The sequence below is a fragment of the Ixodes scapularis genome, unplaced genomic scaffold, assembly GCF_016920785.2.
Source record: "Ixodes scapularis isolate PalLabHiFi unplaced genomic scaffold, ASM1692078v2 PGA_scaffold2__306_contigs__length_199485367, whole genome shotgun sequence".
Taxonomy (NCBI): domain Eukaryota; kingdom Metazoa; phylum Arthropoda; class Arachnida; order Ixodida; family Ixodidae; genus Ixodes; species Ixodes scapularis.
Window position 1 is genome coordinate 195,049,230 of NW_024609857.1, and position 21,482 is coordinate 195,070,711.

At 46.3% G+C, this 21,482-nt stretch overlaps 1 protein-coding gene across 1 annotated transcript in view; it reads left to right on the forward strand.

Annotated features, from left to right (window-relative positions):
* The window catches only part of LOC8053156 (axoneme-associated protein mst101(2)), a 63,447-nt gene that overhangs the window by 31,437 nt on the left and 10,528 nt on the right, over positions 1-21,482 (forward strand). Inside the window, exons 6-14 of the mRNA XM_029976691.3 lie at positions 2,211-2,291; positions 2,930-2,978; positions 4,767-4,849; positions 11,225-11,324; positions 16,076-16,152; positions 16,236-16,325; positions 16,401-16,440; positions 19,365-19,423; positions 19,589-19,633. Of these exons, the coding sequence (XP_029832551.2) occupies positions 2,211-2,291; positions 2,930-2,978; positions 4,767-4,849; positions 11,225-11,324; positions 16,076-16,152; positions 16,236-16,325; positions 16,401-16,440; positions 19,365-19,423; positions 19,589-19,633 (624 nt within the window). The remainder of the gene's footprint in view (positions 1-2,210; positions 2,292-2,929; positions 2,979-4,766; positions 4,850-11,224; positions 11,325-16,075; positions 16,153-16,235; positions 16,326-16,400; positions 16,441-19,364; positions 19,424-19,588; positions 19,634-21,482) is intronic.

Sequence of the window (21,482 nt, forward strand, 5' to 3'; positions counted from 1 at the left end):
CGCTCCATCGCTCATCACAGCCTGCAGTACACACAAATGCTCTGCGACGGTGACAGCAAGTCATATGCCAGTGTTGCTGCCCTGAACCTTTATGACAGACAGATCGAGAAGGAAGATTGTGTGAATCACGTGGCCAAACGTATGTACTCTGCCCTGGATACCCTAAAGAAGTCAACAAAAGGGCTGGGAGGCAGGGGCAAACTCACCAACGTCGTTATGAAAAGACTTACGAACTACTATGCATGTGCACTCAAGGACAATGCTCCAGACGTCCGGTGTATGCAACGAGGAGTGATGGCAACCCTCATGCACTCATACTCGACCGACGAAGAACCAAGGCATCTAGCATGCCCAAAGGGGCAGCAGTCGTGGTGCCACTTCAACCGCCACCTGGCTCTGACGGCGGCGGGGAAGCCATCTCAGCCAAAGCCTCACCGTCCAGCCTTCTCAAGAGAGGTGGCCAAGCAACTTGTGCCTGTCTACAACCGGCTTGCACACAAGGACCTGCTGCTAAGGTGTTCTAGAATGAAAACGCAAAATGCAAATGAATCCTTCAATGGATTGATTTGGAAGCGCTGTCCGAAAACTGAGTTTGCGTCTCAAAGGACAGTGGAGACTTCAGTTGCATTGGCGGTGCTGGAATTTAACCTGGGGCCCAAGGGCTTCGAGAAGGTTCTCGCAGAGCTGAACATCAAGCCCGGGAGCCACCAAGAGCAGCACTCCTCCGAGGCCGCTCGCGCCAAGATCAGCAAGGCACAACTGAATGCACAGCAGTCCTCCAAACAGGCCCAGAAGCGCAGGAAGATGGAGGCCATCACCAAGGCACAGCAGGATCTGGTAGTGGAAGGCACCACCTACGCTCCTGGCGCCTTCTAGTTGCCACCTTCTCCAGCACAATAAAGTGCAGGGGTGTGGAAACTTGAAATTGCTTTTTCTCATTTTCACTTTTTTAACACAAACTTCATTTTAGGAAATCTATCATTTTAATGCACTACCAGATTTGTGCATCATTGAGGATGTTTCTGAACTCAAATTTAATGAGGAATGGGGCTATCTACTTATTTTTTTGTTTAGTTCAAGTCTTTCTGGCAATAAAACAAGTTTTTGGCAAGCCGGAAGTTCAACTAAATGCAAAATAGTTTTAAAATTGAGATTTTTTTATCAAAAAGTCAAGTATTCAATATTAAAAATAGATAGCCCCCTGCTCCATATGTTCCAATTGAGGCTCAAGCTTAGATATGCTAAATATGGTGCACCAATCTGGCATGATAGATTTCCTAAAAGACGGTGGTGACTGTCAACCAGGAGCAGACATTTTTTCGTCTAGCTCCTCAAAGAATTGTCCCATGGAGGTCGAATTTGGTACAATGCAACAAGGCATAGAAGTGAAGACATCCACCAAATTTCATAAAAATCAAGTGACTGGTTAAAAATCTGAATTTTCAAGGTGGTGTGCCCCCTTAATACTTTATTAATACGTTAGCGGTTGCGCCCTTATATGTGCACCGACCTCGGACGTCGTCGGAGGGCACGTTTTAGAGCTTGCGACGTGGCTACGGGACAGCGTCGCGACCCTAGCGGCTGCAGATCGTCGTTGGATGGGGGACATCGGGCGTGTCGCCAGGGCGCGTGTCAACCCCCCTCCGCCGATTGCGTCTTGCGGCCGGCGCAGCCGGTGCGAGGGTGCACACTTTAGAAGCTTTAAAAGTTTCCGCCGTTGGCTTTGGAGACCCATGGACGCGCGGGCTGCGGTTCCGTTCTTTGACCTGCCACGCCATTCTTGACGCGCAGTCGTCTTATTGTGTCACCGGGCCACAAGCGCAACGTGTCGTCTTCCCTGTACGTGCAACGATGAAATGGCTCTCATTTTCAGCGCATTGCACGCACGTCCTTTGTGCTCGCACTAAGTGACCCAATCTGCCTGCACCGGGGAGAAGAGTTGCTTCGGAGATGTTCACCCCGCAGAAAAGTGCTGAGAGGCAACATTAGCCGTGCTTCCTTATATGTAACTGTTGCGTGGAATGCTCGCGCATTTCTTCGAGAAAGGCGTAACAGTGGCGGCAATTTCGACCCCTTTTTTTTACGGATCTTAACTTTTTTAGTGTGATTCTTTCCAGTTGCCATGCTACCAGTTAAAGTAGAATGTGATGGAGCTGGTAGCTTTCTGCCGCAGTCTGTTGCATTGTCGCATACCCTCTTTTCTGTGGCAGCACATGAAGAGCAAGAACCACAAGCTTCGCATGGAGGGCAAGGTCTTGAACCCGGAGAAGAAGATGAAGAAGGCAAGCAAGGTAGGCCCAAAATCCCTCGAAAAAATTTGCAGTTTACGCCGCTTTCGAGTATTGACGACGATTGTTGCGCAAACATGCCACGAGCGAGTGCTGCGCTCGGCACGTCTGAAAGTGCTTGGCACAGCACCAACTGCAATGCCGCTTGTGCCATCTCTCGATGGTGAGCAAGTCCAGTTCTGGCGGGTGACTCGTCGGGGTGTCACGGTGCACTCGAGGGAAATGACGGGTGACCCACCCCTCTGTCACGACACATATGGATCGAGGCTTCGTACAAGCAGATGCAACGAACGTCAAGCTCTCAAATAGTTCACCTGCTCCACTATGCAGTCATCGCTGGCTCTGGCAAAGAATTATTTTCTGAAATTGCTCTTCAGAGCGTCAGTTTGAGTGCTGTGGGAACGAGGGCTGCTGCATGGGTGGCCCACTAGTGGGTGCTCTTCGATTGAATCAACATTGTGCCTTCGGAAACGGGGCTTGTCTGGGCACATTCAGCTCGACACCTGCTGTGTACTGGCTACTGGGGTGCATGGTGTTTTGTGGCTTTCTGCCTTGCACTTACACATTGTGGAAACCACAAGCCAAACTTTTTGCGCAACACTGGTCATTTATGAGCATTCTTTTTCCCTTTTCTTGCACAGAAATTTTACAAGAAGTGGTCTAAGGATGAGAAGAAAGACGACAATGAGGGTAACTACAAGTTTTCATTTCAGAATGCCGCAAACTTACACTTTGTCGTAAGGATTGTTGTTCGCTTTTAGACGAAGTTGCATTCTCATCTAAGTTTATTTGTTTCGGATACAAGTCTTCTATATGTACGGCATAAACTAAGTACAGGCAAACCTGCATATGTGTACATTGCATAATTTCCGGTGTTGAATTATAAAAGAAATTTGGATGTTTTTTAAAATTTAGTTTTAAGAAATTAGGGTATTTTGGCAATTCGCTCCGTGCAAACACTAAAAATGGTGATTATGAAAGGAACAGAATTGTCTACGGACAAAAACAAAGTTCTTATTATAAAGTGAGGGTTCAAATTCAATTTACATTTGTAAATCAATTCAGCGTGTCTACACAAAGCCATGTAGAAAAGAAACTTCCTCTTCATTTAGTAAAATCGAAGGCGTGTTCGTGCAGATCTCACATTAGGACTTCATAACAAAGCGGGAGGACTTTGTAAGAAAGCGGGGGGACACCTTGCAGTACACTGCGTGCAGTGCGGGTGTGATCCCCTGTTAGAATTAACAGATTTAATTAAAAGAGCAACTAAGAAGACTGAGAGGTGACAGGTGACAACTTTGCCTCAGATGACAACTTTGCCAGCACATTTTCGATTTTACTAAATGACGAGGAAGTTTCTTTTCTAGATGGTTTTGTGTAGTCACGTTGAAATGATATGAATGTTTGAAGTCATTGTCATCTGTTGTTTGTGTTTATGGGTTGCTTTTATCACATGGGGTTGGCAAGATGGGAAAGAGTGTTTACGCATGTGTGCTGGGTGGTTTGCCTGGATTAAATCAGTCAAAAGTTAGCACCCTTCCGTGTTATATATATCTCTTCTTCGTCCGTGTTTTCTTTTTGCACTTTTTTGAGTCCTCTAGTTTGAAAAGGAAATTGTCAAACAGTCAAAACAACTGGGTTTGGTGTCTGTGTATTAAAGTTTTAATTTGTGACTCTGCCGGGGCAGTTTTTCACGCAGAACCGGCGTGATGTGGCCCCTCACGTTGCTCACAAAAATCCACCGTGCGTTCTCTTCAACCTCGCGCCATTTCAAAGAAGTTGAGATGGCCGAAAGGGCCCTAGAAGAACTTCAAACTCGAGAGTGAAGCGTCGCCTGCTCACAGCGATAGGTAGCACACACGGAGCGATAGCACGCACACGACAGTTTGGGTCGTGGCGGTTCGGAGGCTTGAAAGAAACTCGAGTTGCACAACAACTCAATCTTTGATGTAACTGCCCTGGTGTGAAACGCGCGGGAATTTTAAATTTGGCTTTTTGGGAATTGTTTTTTTACTTCACAAAGTTCCCAAGTTTCGAATTTTGAGGGTAATGTCCATGCATCGTTTTCAATCGTTTCGGATAATAAAGAAAAAAAAATTATTATGACCTGTCAGTGCCCCTTTAAAATCAACTTGCACTGGGTTTCTGCAATTCTGGCTCCTCTTATTCTTTGGAACAATGTCAAGCCGTAAGCCTTCATCGTAAGCGAGTGGGCCTGTTCCGCACAAATGTGGTACTTGCCCAGCATGTAGCCGATGGCAGCTTGAGCGGCACAATGCGCCTAATTAGTTCCACGTTCCGCTCTACTTGGGAAACCCTTCATACGAATGGTAGCTGTTTGCCTGTTTGGAAGCTAGTTCTTTTGGCGGAACAGAAATAGGCAGGTGCTTCCGAAGGTCTAGGTGTCCTTATGGCTCTTGAAGCGGGGCCTCATTTCGTTGGCCTTGTTGTTTTTTTTTCCCGGCCGGTGGCCCTCAGATGCTGAGAAGGAGAAACCTTCGTCGGACAAGGCGGATGCAGAAGCAGACAAGGCAGAGGAAGTGGATCCCAAGAAGGCCAAGGTATTGGGATTGAGTCCACGCCACTGCCGAGGGGGCTTTGGGGACGCTCGGTCCCCAAAGCAGAGCCGCTCCTTGCCTCGACGGCGGTGCGATTCTCGCACCGGAGGTTCGAACCCCCCATGCCTTGTCCGGAGGTTTTCTCTGAGGTGCAAAATGAAAAGCCCGTGAGATGACGCAGAGTGCGGAGGTAAGTTGGGAGGTGCTGCCGAGATGCAGTTGGATGTCGCACTGGAGCATCCTACGAGCTGCTGCGACGTCTTGTTGCCGGAAGACGCCCAAAGAAGACTAGAGGTCAGTTTCTCGTCCATTCTGCGGGCATTGCACCATTGTCTGAAGGGGCTCTGGTAGCTTGGGAAGCTGCGGTTCTCTGCAATGGACCCTGCTCCGTTTCATGTTACCACGTACCGCAACGGACGCCACGTGCACTTTCTAAGGTGTGGACATCGCGTGTGTCGCAGCTGCTAGATAAAGCCTTCTCCTTGCCTCGGTTGCCAGCAGCGTCACCGGGTGATTCTTTGATAAGCAGCTGGTGGCAGCCTGTCATGGGACCGGTGTCATCTCTTTGGGAGGCGCGCTTCTTTTTAAAGTCCTTTTCTGGATGTTTTTCTTAGACGCAACTTCATCGTCAACCCTAGTTGTGTGCCTCGACTGTGGCAGGAACAATTTTACAAACGCATGGAAGCGGGAAGATCCCGGGCGTCGTGTTCGAGCCAGCGTCCATCGAGGTCGGATCAGACGCACCGAGCAGAAAGCACATGCGTCAGGATGTTTTAACGACAAACTTCTTTTTTAGGGGCAAAGCTCCTTAGGGTCTAGTTTTGTCCGTCCGGCGTCCGTGCTCACATGCTCCTGTAGGGAAAAAAAACAAAGTCAACAGGATTCGAACCTGCGCGGGGAGACCCCAATGGATTTCTGGTCCATCTCCTTAGCCACTCAGCCACGACTGCGGGACGAATAGGGGGCTCCGAGATGTGGTAGTAACTCAAGAGCTGGGGATGTCGTGGATGAAACATTGCATGTAGCCGCTCAACGTCTATACAGGAGAGGGCGCTGTGGTCAAATGCGTATATAATCGCGTTAAACTTTGCATGCATTGGCTCAACGTTTATAGACGAGAGGGCGCTGGAGTCAAATGCTCAAATGCGTATATAACCACGTTCCATACCACCCATTCTCTTTCTGAAATGGATGAAAACGAACGAAAGGCTCGGCATGCTGTGGCTCAGCGTCTACGCAGACAAGCACCACCAGAGCTTTGCCCCAACCCCCCAATCAACATCAATCACCACGTGGAGATGCGGTCAATTTTTTTTCTTTAGTTTCCCCACACGGTCGGTAGAGATGCTGTTGGCACGGGCTACCCGGGTGAGCGCCGATAAAACTTTATCTGCTCCATCGTGTCGCGGCGTTTGCCTCGACATGTGTCCTCGCCCAAAAGAGCATATTGTTGTATTTGCACGAATATAACGCGACCACGAATATAATGCGAGAGAATTTTGATGCCCTCAAAAAGAATAAAAAATGTTACTATACAGTTATAACGCGAGCCGAGGTCGTGTCGATTTCCCGCAATCAGGGGCACAGCAAAAGTGAAAAGGCAAGGGAAATAGAAGAAATGTCAGTTTATGTTTTGACTGCACTCATCCTCACTGCTCAGGTCCTTCCGTTTACAGTCCACTTGGCCACTGTTCAGATAAGCATTAGCACGGCTCCTTTTGTCCGGTAGTTCCTTTTTCTTCGGCATGAGCTCCTCGGCAGCCCGCAAGCAAAGCAAGGCACGAAGCAGAAGCACCAATGCACAAACACCAGACCACCCTAGAGCAGAAACGGAAAAGATGCGCAGGCAGAATAAAAACTGCTGAACCCAATACACAATCACACTTCTTGTTCTGGTGCTTCCGCATAAACAAACACCTCGCGTTGCACATTTGAAGCACGATTGTGTAAACGCGGTTGGTGGTCTTGGCTTTTGTCGACTTGACTTGGCCTGGCTTGGCTTGAATTGGCCAGTGCCCGCATTCCCGCATGGCACTGGCATGCGTGTTGCGTTTCTGTGGCACGCTTTGTACAAAGACAAAAGCAATAAAAATGCTTTTTATGTTTTCTATTCGCCGCTTCACGTGCCGCTTCACGTGGCCCAGTAGCTAATAAATTCCCTCCCCACCTCCCCCACTTCTTTTCCCACCCGACCTCCTGCATTGAGCTGAAGGGATGGCTTTGTCCTCTGGCTTTCTCCAGACTCGGGCGCCTCGTGGCTGAACTCGATTCCGAATATAACGCAAGGTGTGTTTTGGAGCACGTAATTGTGAAAAAATACTTGCATTATATTGGTGCAAATACGTTACATCGTGGCCACGAGCCGTGTCGGCCAATTTGGCACTCCACGCACGCTACTAAGGCTCCCAGCCTTAGTAGCGTGCGTGGAGTGTCGCATTGCTCCGTCCGACCAGAAGGTCTCGTGACACGTTCCCACCTTTGACTCGGCTCCTTTGGCCCGTGCCGTCCGTTGCGGGGCGTCGTAAAGTGAAACGGAGTGCGGCGAAAATTGATTCATTGATTTCAGAAGCTGTTCAGCGTGAGCGAGAACAATAGGCCGCAATTGATGTTGCCTACGTATCCCTCGGCAATGAAGCAGTATTGACGATCGACCTGCTTGCAGGATGCGGCGGTCGCCCCCGGATCCCGAATTTTTTCGGCGTGCCCGCACCTCCGAGCAAAAGCTGCCGAATGAGATGTTGCGCCGAAGGGAGGCACATCCGTCGCTCTTGCGAGCCGGAGAATCGCCAGTTGCCGAGCGGTCGTCCTTGCAAGGCCACGGAAACTTTGGGATTGTCGGAGGACGGTTGCTGCCTCTAATCCAGGAAATCTGCAGCGCGCACTGCGAGAGTTCTCGCAGGTTGACCGCGACTGTTTGTCCGGGAGCTCGGCATTTCAAGCCCCAGCCTCTGCCACTCGCAGTTTTCGGGTCTTTGGAATGTGTAACGCTCCGAAAGGGCGCCTGTTCGATGGTGATTCATGTCCGATGAATCACTCACTCTCGCTTCCAGGCTTGTTATGGCAGACTGCTCAATGTAGCTCAGTGTGTGGTGAGTCTCCTAGTTTTTAACTGTATTAAAGTGAACGGCGCTGCCTAGCGGTTCAGTTTCTTTGCCGCGACTTTGAAAACTCTCATGGGGAGTGGGAGCCTCCGAACTTTTCTCTATACTTTGGGGTGTTGACACTCCAGATACTGTAGAATCTCGTTGACATGTTCTCGGTTTATGCATTTTCTTGGCTGTTCACAAAGGCTGGCCTCATTGAGTGCCCACAGGGACATCCATATTGTCTTTCCAACTGTTACATATTTCGCAGAACGTAACACCCGGCAAGACTCCATACAAAATGAAACTAGCTGTTTCGCTAGTTTGCGTGAAGTTGGGAGCCCATGATAGTGCACGGCGCATGGCACGCGCACGGTGTGCACTCGTGTTTTACCGCTTTACACCGGCGTGTTAGCCACAGCAGCTCACGAGGGGTTGTATTGGGTTAGCTTAAATGGGCTACGAAATTTTTCATACAGTCGACAATTTTTGGTTAAAGTTGGAGTTGCCCCTTAATCTAAATTGCAATTCTGAAAAAAAATGTTTACCGGTATTTAAGTAAGTATGGTAATCCTCCGCAGCCATGAAAATCCATATGAAAGGAATCGCCGTGTCATAGCTGCTTCCTGTCTCAACCGTAGATCCCGAAGAGTGTTATTGATCGTTTCCCAGATCTTACTTTTTTATTGCAGTCCCCCGAAAAACGTATCAACAATGGTCTACTCTATCGCATATTGTAAACCCTCTAGTTTCTCTAAGCCCCTGTCTGCTAACATCGATATTCACGGGCATTATTGTTTTTTATGCGAGTGGAAAGTAGGTGATTTGTTGATGTCTGTGTGCTTAACATGTTAATGTTCCTAAAAGTTGAGACCACAGAAATAGTGTTATGACTGTCATATTTCATTTAAATTAAGAATAATAGATTGTATCATTATTTACTCCTGGGACTAGTTGACTAAAGTCCTATGCTTTTTAGTGTTCGGATGGAGCTTTTTCAGTTGTTAGAATTCTCACTTGGAGTGTCAACAAGGTACACACTTTGCTGAAGTTTCTGCTAACTTGCAGCATTGATTAAGTCCTTTTTTTATCCCGATTCAGTGCCCTAGCTGAGCCTTCATTCACGCGAGAGAAGCTGTATAGAAGGGCAACACCCGTCGGAAACAAAACGAAATTAAATGACCGGTATCGCTTTAGTGGCTAGAAATGTGATCACGGTCAAAATACTACGTCAAAGTGAAGGTGCATACTTCACTAGAACCGATTTTAAAGATGCGACCAGCTGCTCTTTAGCAAGTGGCGAGCGGTTTAGCTTTTAGTCATGGAACACTGGGCGACTCGTACTGTATCACCCTTGTGACGTCGCGTCCGTACAGTCAGAGTCCCTGTAATTCAGGGACTCTGACTGAGCTGAAAACAGTCGTAATCCCAAATTCCAGAATATTGACTGGAGTTGCCCTTTAAGATAGGAAGATGAGCTAGTTGGTGATTCTCTTGGAAGAAAAGCGCCGAATGAACAGGGACCAAGACGTAAGGAGGGCTTCGTCTCTTTCTACTACTTGGTCCCTGTTTATTCGGCGGTTTTGTTAGGGGAGCTGGATTATCCAGATGAGGGTGTAGACTTGTATTGATGTAGACAATGTTAGCATTAACACACTTGCATTCTTGTGATGTTTGAGTCTCGTGGTTGATTGTCGATAATTGTTGACTTCGGTGTGACGCGCAAGTTTGCAGGTACAAGGGGCCAGATTTGTGTCATTTCAGAACTTTGAAATTATGAATCTCCTTCAGCTTGTGCTCAGCAACTCTTCTGATGGATTGCGTGCAATCTTTAGACGGATAGGGAACGGAATTTACCACTTTGTCTCGGTTATGCTTAGGATAAACCCTTAGCATTTACCAAGCATTTAATAATAGACACGGTTTCAGCACTCATGCATTGAAATTTTTTTTGAAGACATCTCGGTAAAATTTGAGATGCTCTCGATGAAGATTTAAGGCCAAAAGGACTTTTTACCACTCTCGGTTTATTCCTTCTTTACTCCAAAGGTGGTATTTCAAAAGACCCCTTTCTGGAGCTCATGAAAATGGAACTGGTTCCTCATTGTTGGTTACTCTCTGTAGAACCACGAAAATAGCCCAAATATGAAAAAAGAAAAATTATGACAACAAGATTTACTGGGAACTCTGGGGCTTCATTGTGACTCTGAACTATATCGGAGGAAAATGTTTATTCAGCTTTTAATAGTGATCAAAGATGACAGCTGTGATGAGATTTTCTTTCTCTAATTGTGGAGTTATAAGGTAGCGTTTGGTCAGAAGCAGCATTAGTTGTATACTATGATTTGTGGTGTAGGGTCTTCCAACCTCAAATTGTGTCGAGATCCCTTCTTGTGTCCATAAAAAGTTGCTGATCAGAAGTTGGGGGATAGCTCTCACAGGTAACCTTTGCTACGGTGTTATGTTCTTGGGTGGGGCCACGAATAATTAAATGACTGCATCTAGCAACATGTCCTGCTGCAACTTTCACTGCGTGTGTTCCTGCTGCGTAGGCATTTTTCTTTATCAAATATGCTTACATCTGCGACTCGGTGCAGTGTACAGTTTATTACGTGATTGCATCATGCCATGTCGAGAGTGCCCTAAAAGAAACACTGAACTTCCCCTGTTTTCTTTCTTTTATAAGAGTACCTGGATGTGACACAGTAAACTTTCCCCAGAAAGAAAGAAGAATGTAGTGCAATAGTTACACCGCGAGACCTATTTTGTCTTATTTCGAAACATGGTTTAATCTTGGTGCTGCTGTCAGAAAATAAAAGCGTTGGAATTGCTCCTAAGACGAAATGAGTCTTGGGAAGTAAATATTGTCCTAGAAATTTTTTTATTCAGAGGAAAGTTAGATTTGCGATATATACGTGTCCTATCCAGAAAGTTAAAATTTTTCTTTCGGAATGGGGGGGAAGAGTGGAGGGGGGGAGGGAGAGAGAGAGAGAGGGGGGGAGAGCTGAGCATTCTCTTAAGATTCAAGAAATACTCTGGCTTGTTGCAGTTTGAGCTTAGGACAGATACATTCCTGGGAGAGTGAGATGCCCCCTCCAGCCCGTGTCATCACCCTTTGCATTTGGCAGACCTCAGTCATTGTCCGAGAAGAGGCCTCCAGAGTCCATCCGAGCCCGCGTGACGACTTGCGCAGTCGCTGAAATGAGCACGTGCGGCGGCCCGTCGAAGTGCGGTGCCGGCCAGCACTCCCCGGGAACGCGGGCAGTGAACGTCTGTGGGTGGCTCCGTGTTGCAGATGCGACAGAAGTACGAACTGGACGTGCTGGACGACCTCCACAACATGCCGTCCGCTCGGAACGAGATGAAGTTCTCGAGGAAGAACAAGGTCAAGAAACGTGCGTGGAGTTCTCTCTGTTCCCTTTTGCCCGGTTTTCTTTTGGTTGGGGCCCTTGGCCACATTTCGTCGAGACTGCGGTCCGTTGCATGTTGAGCGCAGTGGGACAAGCTCCGGCCACGAGGTCCTCTTACCACTCTAGCGGAGTGAACGCAGGAGGAAAGCACCAGTCGTACTGAGAGCTTTGTGGGAGGGGCTTGTTCCGCTATTCTTAACTCGCAACAGACCATGGAGCCACTAAAGAAGCTATACTCAATGTCGGCACTCTCTGAGCATCGTTCTTTTGGTGCCTGGTGCGGCGTGATTGGCGATCATTATAATTAAAAAATGTGGCTTACGGAGCTTCAGATACAGTGTCCGAACCCCTGCCGCTAACTTAACATTTTCGAAGGACGAAAAACCGTTTGCTGCAAGTTCGAGTAAGGCTTCGGACAACTGGCAACAATGATTGTCAGCACCAAGATGGCTGAAGTGTAGTTACTCTCGAGTGTGGCTTATTTAGTAGCTCTAGTTGAGACTAACCGTGGTTACTGGAGTATATCACGCATCATTTGAGAAGAAGCTATACAGTGTAGACCGCATATAACGTATGTCGCGGGAGTCGCGAAAATCCGCACTATAAGCGGTACCGCGTTATAACCAAAACATCAATTTTTCAGGCCAAAATACATGCCATGAGACAACTTACCTTTGTAAAAGAATTTATTTTATCTTAGATGAAAAAATAAGCTTAGTTTGAGGAAAGTCTTTATTTCAATAGACTAGTACAGTTATGTCTCAAGTGTGTCACACATTGTAAAAGAAATTAGCGGCTTTTGCCTGGCGCAGCCTTTTAACGGCGTCGCGGGTTGCGGACGGACGTTGCGAGCGTTCAGGATTGCTAACCCTAATCACTTTTCTCCGGAGATGAAAACGCGTGAAAATTCGCATGCTTCACACGGTACGCGCCAGTAATACCTTCAACTTGAGCACACGCATGAAATGCGCCAAATAAGAAATCCGGGCGATGTTCGAGCACACAAAGGCTTAGAAATCACCACTGTAGTCGAAGTAAACACGACGACACGGGCGTTTCTGCCGTCTTGAGGGCGCCGCCACGACATCGCCGCTCGAGTAGGTGGACCTTCCCTTCTAGTACGTGCTGGGTTATCATAGCGACACACAGCGAAAATTCACATTCAAGGATAGCGCTTTTACGCGGAACGATGAGATGAACGCCGTCTAAGACGACGATCACAACGTTGATCACAACCAATGCCATGTTTGCGGAGAAGCAGCCGGCCCGCGACCGGCATGCGACGCGCGCGAACACTTCTCGATCTGCGATTGGTCTGTCGTTGCGGTTGTTTCGGATGTTTTCAAGGAAGCGGAGGGACGCACGCACGTGAACGACACGTGCGTGCGTCCCTCCGTCGCTAGGGCAACTGAGGCCTCTCTCTTCGCTTCTCCCGCTTCTTCGAGCCACGAGTGCTTCGAGCAACCTCCTTGCCCCGCGAGTGCCGCTTGCGCAACGCTTGCGGCTCGCGCCGTCAGCGCCGTTATCTAGTGTCGCACAGGGAAGCGTGCTCGCTGCTCCGGTCGTCGGCGCGGTCGGCGGGCTGTGCCAGAAACCGCACTCTAACCGGTATTTCCCTTCGCGCGCCTGCGTTTTAAGCGGTATGTAATTACATGGAGTTCTATGGGAGGCGAACCGGTGGTTTAAAAAAACCGCGTTATACCCGGTCCTGCACTATAAGCGGTTACGTTGTAAGTGGTCTATACTGTATGTGCATCACCCGTCTGTATTGAGAGATTTTTTCGTAAACACTTTTGTACGTACGGATGTAACTCAAATACATGGTGACCGGCCGCATGGTTTCAGATTGATCGCGCAACTCGATCGAGTGCCTCGGTCGTCAAAGTTTTCTTGACGGTAGACCCGCCGATGGCCGGCGCTCCACGCTGACCGTACGAAGGAGTTCAACTTATACGAAGGTGCAACTTATACTGGGTGACCCAAGGAGCGGCCAGGCTCTTTAAATTGACCACAAAATTAGGTTTCTTAACTTATCGCGCTGCGACTTTGTACAGCGTTTCCCCACAGATGGTGCATTTCATTTGTAAAATTTGCAAAGAGCAAACTTACCTGAGCAAAAAGTAAAAAAAGAAAAAGGCTTAGCTCCTATGGAAACGCAGTGAAGCCACCAGTCTTCAAACAATACGGCACCGCTTCACACGGGAGACAAGAGATGGCGCAAGCGGTCGCGATGCCAACTGCCGCCAATGAACAAGCATACAGCGCCGAGAGCCGGCGTCGTTTGCAGACAATCTTTTCGACTCAAAAGCGGCGCACGTTCCGCAGGCGGTGACAGTCGCAGAAACAACAACAGGCGCGGTAACAACAAGGAACTGCAAAGCAGACAACATCAGTACCTTAAAAAAAAACAGTAAAAAAATCCCAAAAAACCGTCTTTTTAATTGATTATGTGTTCATTCAGTATGCTTTATTAGGAAGGATGATAAAATAATGCATCGGCAACTGATATCAGAAAAGCTCGCGCCGCTTTTGAATCTAAAATATTGTCTGCTAAGGACGCCGGCTCTCGGCGCTTATGCTCGTCCGTTGGCGGCAGTTGGCATCGCGGCCGCTTGCGCCACCTCTCGTCTCCTGTGCGAAGCGGTGCCATATTGTTTGAAGACTGGTGGCTTCGCTGCGTTTACATAGGAGCTAAGCCTTTTTCTTTTTTTTACTTTTTCCTCAGGTAAGTTTGCTCTTTGCAAATTTTACAAACAAAATGCACTATCTGTGGGCAACGCTGCACAAAGTCGTAGCGCGATAGGTTAAGAAACCGAATTTTGTGGTCGATTTAAAGGGCCTGGCTGCTCCTTGGGTCACCCAGTGGATGGGAAAATATGGCGTATGTTTATTCTCCTTGAAGGCATGGCCAGGATTTTTATCTCATTAAAGTTGTTCAGAACCCTGGGAGATTCTATTTCTACTGGTAGCGCGACCACTGGAGCAAGTCTGTTCGGACGTTGTGGAAATATCTTGGGGCGGGGACGTTTTGGCTGTTTGATGCCACAAATATTTAGTCAGACAGACGAGATGGCCAATGGGTGAGGACTGAGCGGTTGTTCGGGATTTTACGATAGCTGTCATTTCACCGAATGAAGAACATACAGATCAGATCGTAGACATTTTAGGCAGTGGCAGCCTTCAAGAGCAGAATATACTTCTTTGCCTAGATGTGGCAAGGTTGATTGTAGCTTTGCTACATTGATGGAGTTTATGATTGTCCCTCTATGGGCAGTTTCTTCATCTTTGGTATGCAGTCTCTAGTTTTGGCATGGAGTGTGAGCTTGATAACTGGGCAGCAGAAGGAATTACATAGCTTTGCAAACATGAATCGTTACAGCCTTTGTTCTGTGGTAATGCTTTGTGAACTTTGAGTACCGTAAAATCCCATATGTATGCCCACACAAAAGGAAGATAAATGGTGAAAAACATGGGTTGGGCAATCTTTGAGAAAGTGACAGAAAAAGTTTAAAAAAAGTGAGTGAAACAGCAATGCAGCCACTACAAGCCACGTGAAATGGGAACGGAACCGCAGATCGCGGACACAGCAAATTAGTGTCTCCCGGTACGATAAACATGACAGAACGCGCTGCAATCTTGGGAGTCCTGGAAACTGATAGCACTCGCACAAATTGCTGACAAAACCTCCCATGTCACTGGAACGTATGCCACAGATTGTGGATGCAGCAAAGTCTTGATTCATAGTGCAGTGAATACGCGGGAAATAGCTACAAACTCACGTATCATGCACAACCGTTCTTGCACGCGCAGATCGCAGCTATAAAAGGCGGTGACCCGCTACTAACTTGCACGTCACAGGAAAGGGTACCGCAGATGACGGATGCAGCAAATTCGCACGTCACGGTACGATAAACATGCAGGAAGCCACCATGAACTCACTTGTTACACGTACCGGTGCCGCAAATTGCGCGGTTGATGTGATTCCCATCCCTAAACAAGTTGGTGTGGCGGGAATGGGGGGGGGGGGTTATGTTTTGGAATTTTTGTTACGGATATTCTGTTAGAAAAATGGGATGGGTGATCTCTTGGGGAATGGCATTCATATGGGATTTTACAGTAGGCTGTTTCTCTCTGACAGTCCATTGTGTTTCAAATCCCTCACCAGGCAAAAAAAAAATGGTTTTATGCAACTTGTTTTGCTTTGCACGAACAGTTAGAGTTGAGCATAGTTGTAAACCCGAGAAGGGGGTACGGACAAGGGACAAACACAGAACGACATGTCCATGTCATTCTGTGTTTGTCCCTTGTCCGTATCCCCAGTCTCGGGTTTACAACTATGCTCAATTTACACCAGCTCGCCTGCACCCTCACCATTGCTTCATTTAGAGTTGGTTCTCTTTTTGTGCTGCTGCTTGCACACTAACCAAAGGAGCAAAGGGTTTTGGTGTAATGTGTTTTGAGCTTTGCTATTTTGGTAGAGGTAATGTTACTCCGACCACACATTTTTTGTTGTAAGAATTACTGAAATATTTTGTTCAGATGGGGAGGACTTTATGGAACCTTCGCTTTAACACATAGGAGCTTAAACAAAATGAGTGAGCGATTGTAAGTTTTTAAAGGTGCTTTAAAGCTTAGCAAGTGCTAGCATTGCTCTGTGGTGGGGCGTTTGTTGCAAACTTGACTCACCTGGCCCCGTTTTTCTTCTGTATGGACGACCTGGGGACGGATGCAATCAGCTCCAAAGCTGAAGCCTGTGCCCTACATGTGCGACATTTGCCAGGAGTTTATGAAATCAGCTTTTGAGCTGAATGAGGTGAGTGGCAGATTTCGGCCCTGCTTCTGTTTCTTTCTGGAGTGCCTTTTTTAATTCTTTTTTTTTTTTTGCTTCATCGATAGCATCTCAACAGCGACGACCACAAGACAAACATGCGCAATTTTATTTCCGGCAAGAAGCAAGCTGCCGAATATGCTTGCAATGACAACAGTGTGAGTTGCAATGAAGCCTGGAGAGGTTTAAGTATTTTTTTTAGCATTGCTGAATTGACCATCTGTTTTTGTTAGGCTTCTGGAAGCACGGATGAGAAGAACTCGAGCAAGAAGCGTACGTCTGCCTCATAACATACTTTGCAAATTTGTTTTTTGGGGTTCTCACTGGGGACGTGCACTCTTGGAGGTTCAAAAAGAAAGGAATTTGTGTCGTGTCCATGTCGCAATTAAACCGAACAATCCTCTTACAAGCTGAGTGCATTTCCCTTTGGCATTCGTATATTCTAGCATTCTCAGACCTTTTTATACAGTTAAAGTTCAAACAAACCTGATGGGAGCTGCAAATTATTTCATTAAATTAAGAACCCAACTAATTAGAAAACATCATTTTTGGGGCAATAAATTTGATAAACCTAGTTTTATTGTAACAGCATGCAGGGAGCTACCGCGATGCTCCATTCCCATAATGCTCACACACCGAAAATGTGATTTACATCTGTGTAAATTTAGTCTGGAGATTACCCGCTCAAGAAAACAAATTCAGGTTTCATCTGCAATCCGCGAGAGCCAGCTGGGGCTTGCGTCAAAGATTGCATGCCTCACCAGAGAGACTCGGATGGAGTTCTCGTTTTCGATCGAAGCACGCATGATTTCTGCATTTTTGTCGAGGGCAAACACTCCTTTTCTTTTGGGGCTTCATTTCACCGCGACGCAGAAGTCACCGATAGTATGGCGTCTTTGTTTCTTTCCGACACCTGGCATCCAGCATACACTTGCGTCGTCGTGCGCTGTTGGGCTTGCATGCTCGAAGATCATGAGACACATGCTGGACGTGCAACGACCGGAAACCTCTTGGCGATGCTCTGCCATTCGTATTCGCCGCGTCCGTCGTTAGGCCTAACTGAAGAAGGCAGGTGACTACCGAATGCAACTGAAATGGAATGGCTGGCAAACTCCATCAGTGCCATCTGTCACGTGTGACATGAATGGAAAGCCATGAAACAGCTAGCGCTACCTGGTACAGTCAACCAAAAGCCCGTAGGTCCGAGTTTGTTTTACCGTAAAAAGTTGGTTAGGGTTGCCCAAGCTTATTGCTGGCATGCCAGCAACAAACTTGAAGGCATTATAAGCAAAAAGTGCTTAAAATGACCTCTTTTTGCCTAATGTTTTACGGGCACGCTTCGTTAGATCGGGTTGACGGTCAATATTATTTCAGTATTTCGTGTTCATAAAAGCATGGAGCGTGGAAATCTGCAGGAAATTAGAATTTGTTCATTAAATCGGGAATTTTGTAAAATTGGGTTTTGTAGTCTCGAGTTTCAACTGTATGACCGATTGTAAACTTTTAGTATGTTTTTGCTTTTCATTGCATCTTTGTCTGCTGCACTTCTACCCACATCAGATTCCTCTCTGCCCATCTTTTTTCTGCGTTCAACGAGTTTCCACTAATTAATATTTACTTTCAAATTGCATTAGTGCCATAATTGGCCTACAGTCTTTGAATGTCTCGTGACACTGAATTTACGTTCCGAGTATTACGCCTTGACATCATCTTTGCCACTTGTGTTATTGCCTAGGACAGACTCTGCCTAAGGCTACACGTCGCATGCCTTTATTTTGCGCCAAATTGCACGATGCGCAAAATAAAGGTGCCGAAGACTGCACAGTCTTTCGTCGGTGTAGACTCGTGTCAATGGAAAAAAAAAGCCCCTCGAGACCTGATTGCTTGGTACTTGTTGAAATAGCTTAGGCAACGCAAATGAGGTGTTCATCTTTGTTGGCACTGATACCTGCTCTCCTGCAGCATCATGCACCCTCGTGCCTGATAAGGATTTCACTCGTTAAGGTAGCAGCTTGGGTGAGTTGGGGAGAGTTTATATTAGCAGCAACTGTGCGTAATAAACACGGACAAAAGGAGAAGACACGTGGAAAGACAGCCACAGTGCTGACCATCAACCCGCTTCTACTTCTTTGAATGAAGTAGGACCTAGGCGTAAAGAGAACGGAAAAAATACCCTGAAAATCTTCTTTCATTACAGTGACTACTTTGCCTTTGTTCTACTACATACAAAGAGCTACCTTGGTCCTACTTCGTACAAAGAAGAATAAAGGAGTTGATAGTCACTGTTATTTCTCTGTGTCCTGTCCTTTTGTCCGTGTTCATCACGTGGTGTTGCTACCACTAAGAATTTCACATCTGTATTTCATACCCGTGCTGAGTACATTGTATCCAAGGATCTGAATACCTGCAAACTAGTTGACTGGGGTAAACCCTTATTGCCCTCTTAAACTTGAGAGATAATCGTGGAAAAGTTGGGGATGGGTGCTTGTTCACCCATAAATTTTACATATAAATGTACTGTGCCTATTTTCTCCAATCTTCCATTTTTGGGAATGGGCGGATGCACGGTATTCTACGGTATTTCTGATCATAACTCGGGCTGTGGCCTCTGAGCATCCTAGAAAATCAAACATTCATTCATGGCCAATTTTTTTTAAATTAAAATTGGTATCAAATATGGATTATCTCGGAATTATCGCAGACACCAAAGGGGATGCCTTGAGCCCATAGATGGAGTTATGATTATGAATAGACTATTCCAGGAAGTGGTTTAGCACCCCTTTAATGAGTTAAGGTAGTGATAGCACCTGTATTTGTTTGGGATGTGCATGCTCCTGCTTTGAACCTCCAAGGGTAAACGTTAGTTTTTCGGTAGTTTGTGCACCCAGCAGTGGCGCAGCGAGGAATTTCTTTTGTTTTGGGGGGCGGTTTGTGGCTTTCATGACGGGGGAGGGGCTTTGTCCCCTTTTTTGCATGTAGTAGTCGATGTACTGTACAATTCATCCTCTGTCCCCAACCCCCCGGTCAACTGAAACAATTCAGTAATCATTCAATATTCGTCTTCTCTAAAACAAAAGAAAAATGCAATGATTTTGGGGAAAAAGTTTTTGACCCCCCCCCCCCCCGCCTACGCCTTTAGCACACAGTGGCTATACGTTCAGTTGGGTCTGATGCCTCGTAATCTTTTGCCTTCTCAGCGGAACTCTTCTGCGAAGTCTGCCAGCTGATGCTTGAATCTGAAAAAATGCTGAAAGAGGTGAGGTACATGGGGCAATGACTGGCCTCATCTTTGCTTACAGTTTTAGTGACATAAAGCGCCACTGAAATCATATTCATCTGTGGAAGCTGCAGTAGTGTGGACAAGTGTGAAAAAAATGTAGCATCATTTTCTAATCTTTGGTTTCTTACCTTTTTGCTGCAGCATCGGGACAGCAAGAAACACAAGTTTCTTGCAGAGTTGAAGAAGGTAAGCATTGTGGCAGCTGGAGAGTTGGTTACGCAGTAAGTTCTGATGGAAATGCTCGTTGGTCTTTCCTACAAAACGTAGCATTTTTATGTGCACGTTCTAGAATGAAAGCTTGAGGATGATTGGTACTTCGGGTGATAATTCAGAATCTATCTTGTTAAGGTAGCAGCTTAGGCGAGTTGGTTGGTCGCTCATATTAACACACACTACAGCGCATTACTGCAAAAGTACACTCGCACGTTGCACCCGCTCCTTACGCACGAAAAAGAAAGGAAAAATTGAACCGCGCTGACTCACAACTCATTTTTATGTACTTTGTCTTTTTCTTTTATTATTGCTTTGTCTTCTATTATTACTTTAATAGTAATATTACTTTGTCTTCTATTATTCTTATTATTCTATTAATAATAATAATAATAATAATAATAATTATTATTCTATTATGGCATCTAGGAAATAGGTGCGTGTCTTTCGGTAAGTTTGATAGTTCCAGGCATAGAAGAAGACAAAGTATATAAAAATGAGTTGCGAGTCAGTGCGGTTCGTTTGATTTCCTTTCTTTTCATGTGTAAGGAGTGAGTGCACAGTGTGAGTGTACTTTTGCACTAGTGTGCTGTAGTGTGTGTTAATCAAAACCTATGTTGTGGGAGTTCCGCTTTTCAACATTGTGGTCGTTGGGTTATGGTGCCAATATTTAACGACCAAGAGCGTGAAATTCACAAACATGACCTAACTTTTTACGGGAAAAGGGCTTTATCTTAATTTTTTTTGGTTACATCATTGCATCCAGTTGCTCAGAGATGGAGCTCGGTTTTATCCAATTTACGTATATAGTCACAATATAACCTCGCTGGCTGAAAGTCTGTTGTACTGTATGAAATATTCTCATTAGGTAGGTTTGTAAATTAGCAAACAAAAGAAAATGATTAGTGAAGCTCTAAATTTTGTTTCGCAAGTTCAAAGCCAGTTAATTAAGAATATGGCGCAAATATGCAGTTATTGCTATGTCGGGTTAGTGACCCTGAAAGACCTAAACTCGCCAAAAAGATTGAGGTCCAGCAAGTTCAGTCTTTGACCATGTGAACTTCTCAGCTTTCTCAATCAGACACAACTTTGGTGGCAGTGCTGAAGTCGTATACTTTGGCATCTTCTATCCTCTGAAAATGAAACTGTGTCTGCATTTCCTCTAAAAAAAATTTAAAAAAACAAACATTATATAGCAAAATTATGGGCAACTGTGGCACACCGAAGAGCGGAAGAGCTGGTGATGCTTGTCGATTTGGTAGTGGCACGAGCCGCTAACAAACCAACTGCTAAATTAATGGATCACTAGATATAAGAATATTGAACTCGCCACGTATGCTCTTGTCATAGATTTCGGGTAAAGCGCCGGATATTTCAACATGCAAGAGTACCAGCATCCCTTGGTTGTGCTGTGTGTGCTCTCGTCTACTTGCCACTGTTTTAGAGCGCAGCTCTTGGGTGCCTGTTTCGTGGCGTCGCCGTCGCCGTGCTAAATTTAGCGAGAAAATTTGTTACGTGACCTCAACGATTTAGCGGGGAATTGAATTGGTGTTTGAGCTCAAGTGACATCAATTTTTCCGCGAGAAATTGAATTTGTTCGTAGGTGACGTGACACAAAGTCATGTGGCGTCATTTTTCTCGCTAAATTTAGTGGGGAAACTGAATTGGTGTTGAGGTCACGTGGCGTCGATTTTTCAGCTAAATTGAATGGGGAAACTGGGAGGAGGGTAAGGTACACAGGAGGAGGAGAGAATACGGAGGAGGAGGGGCATAACGCTCCTCTCTGTACCCTCCCCTCAAGAGCTGCGCTCTAATTTTGCATTAC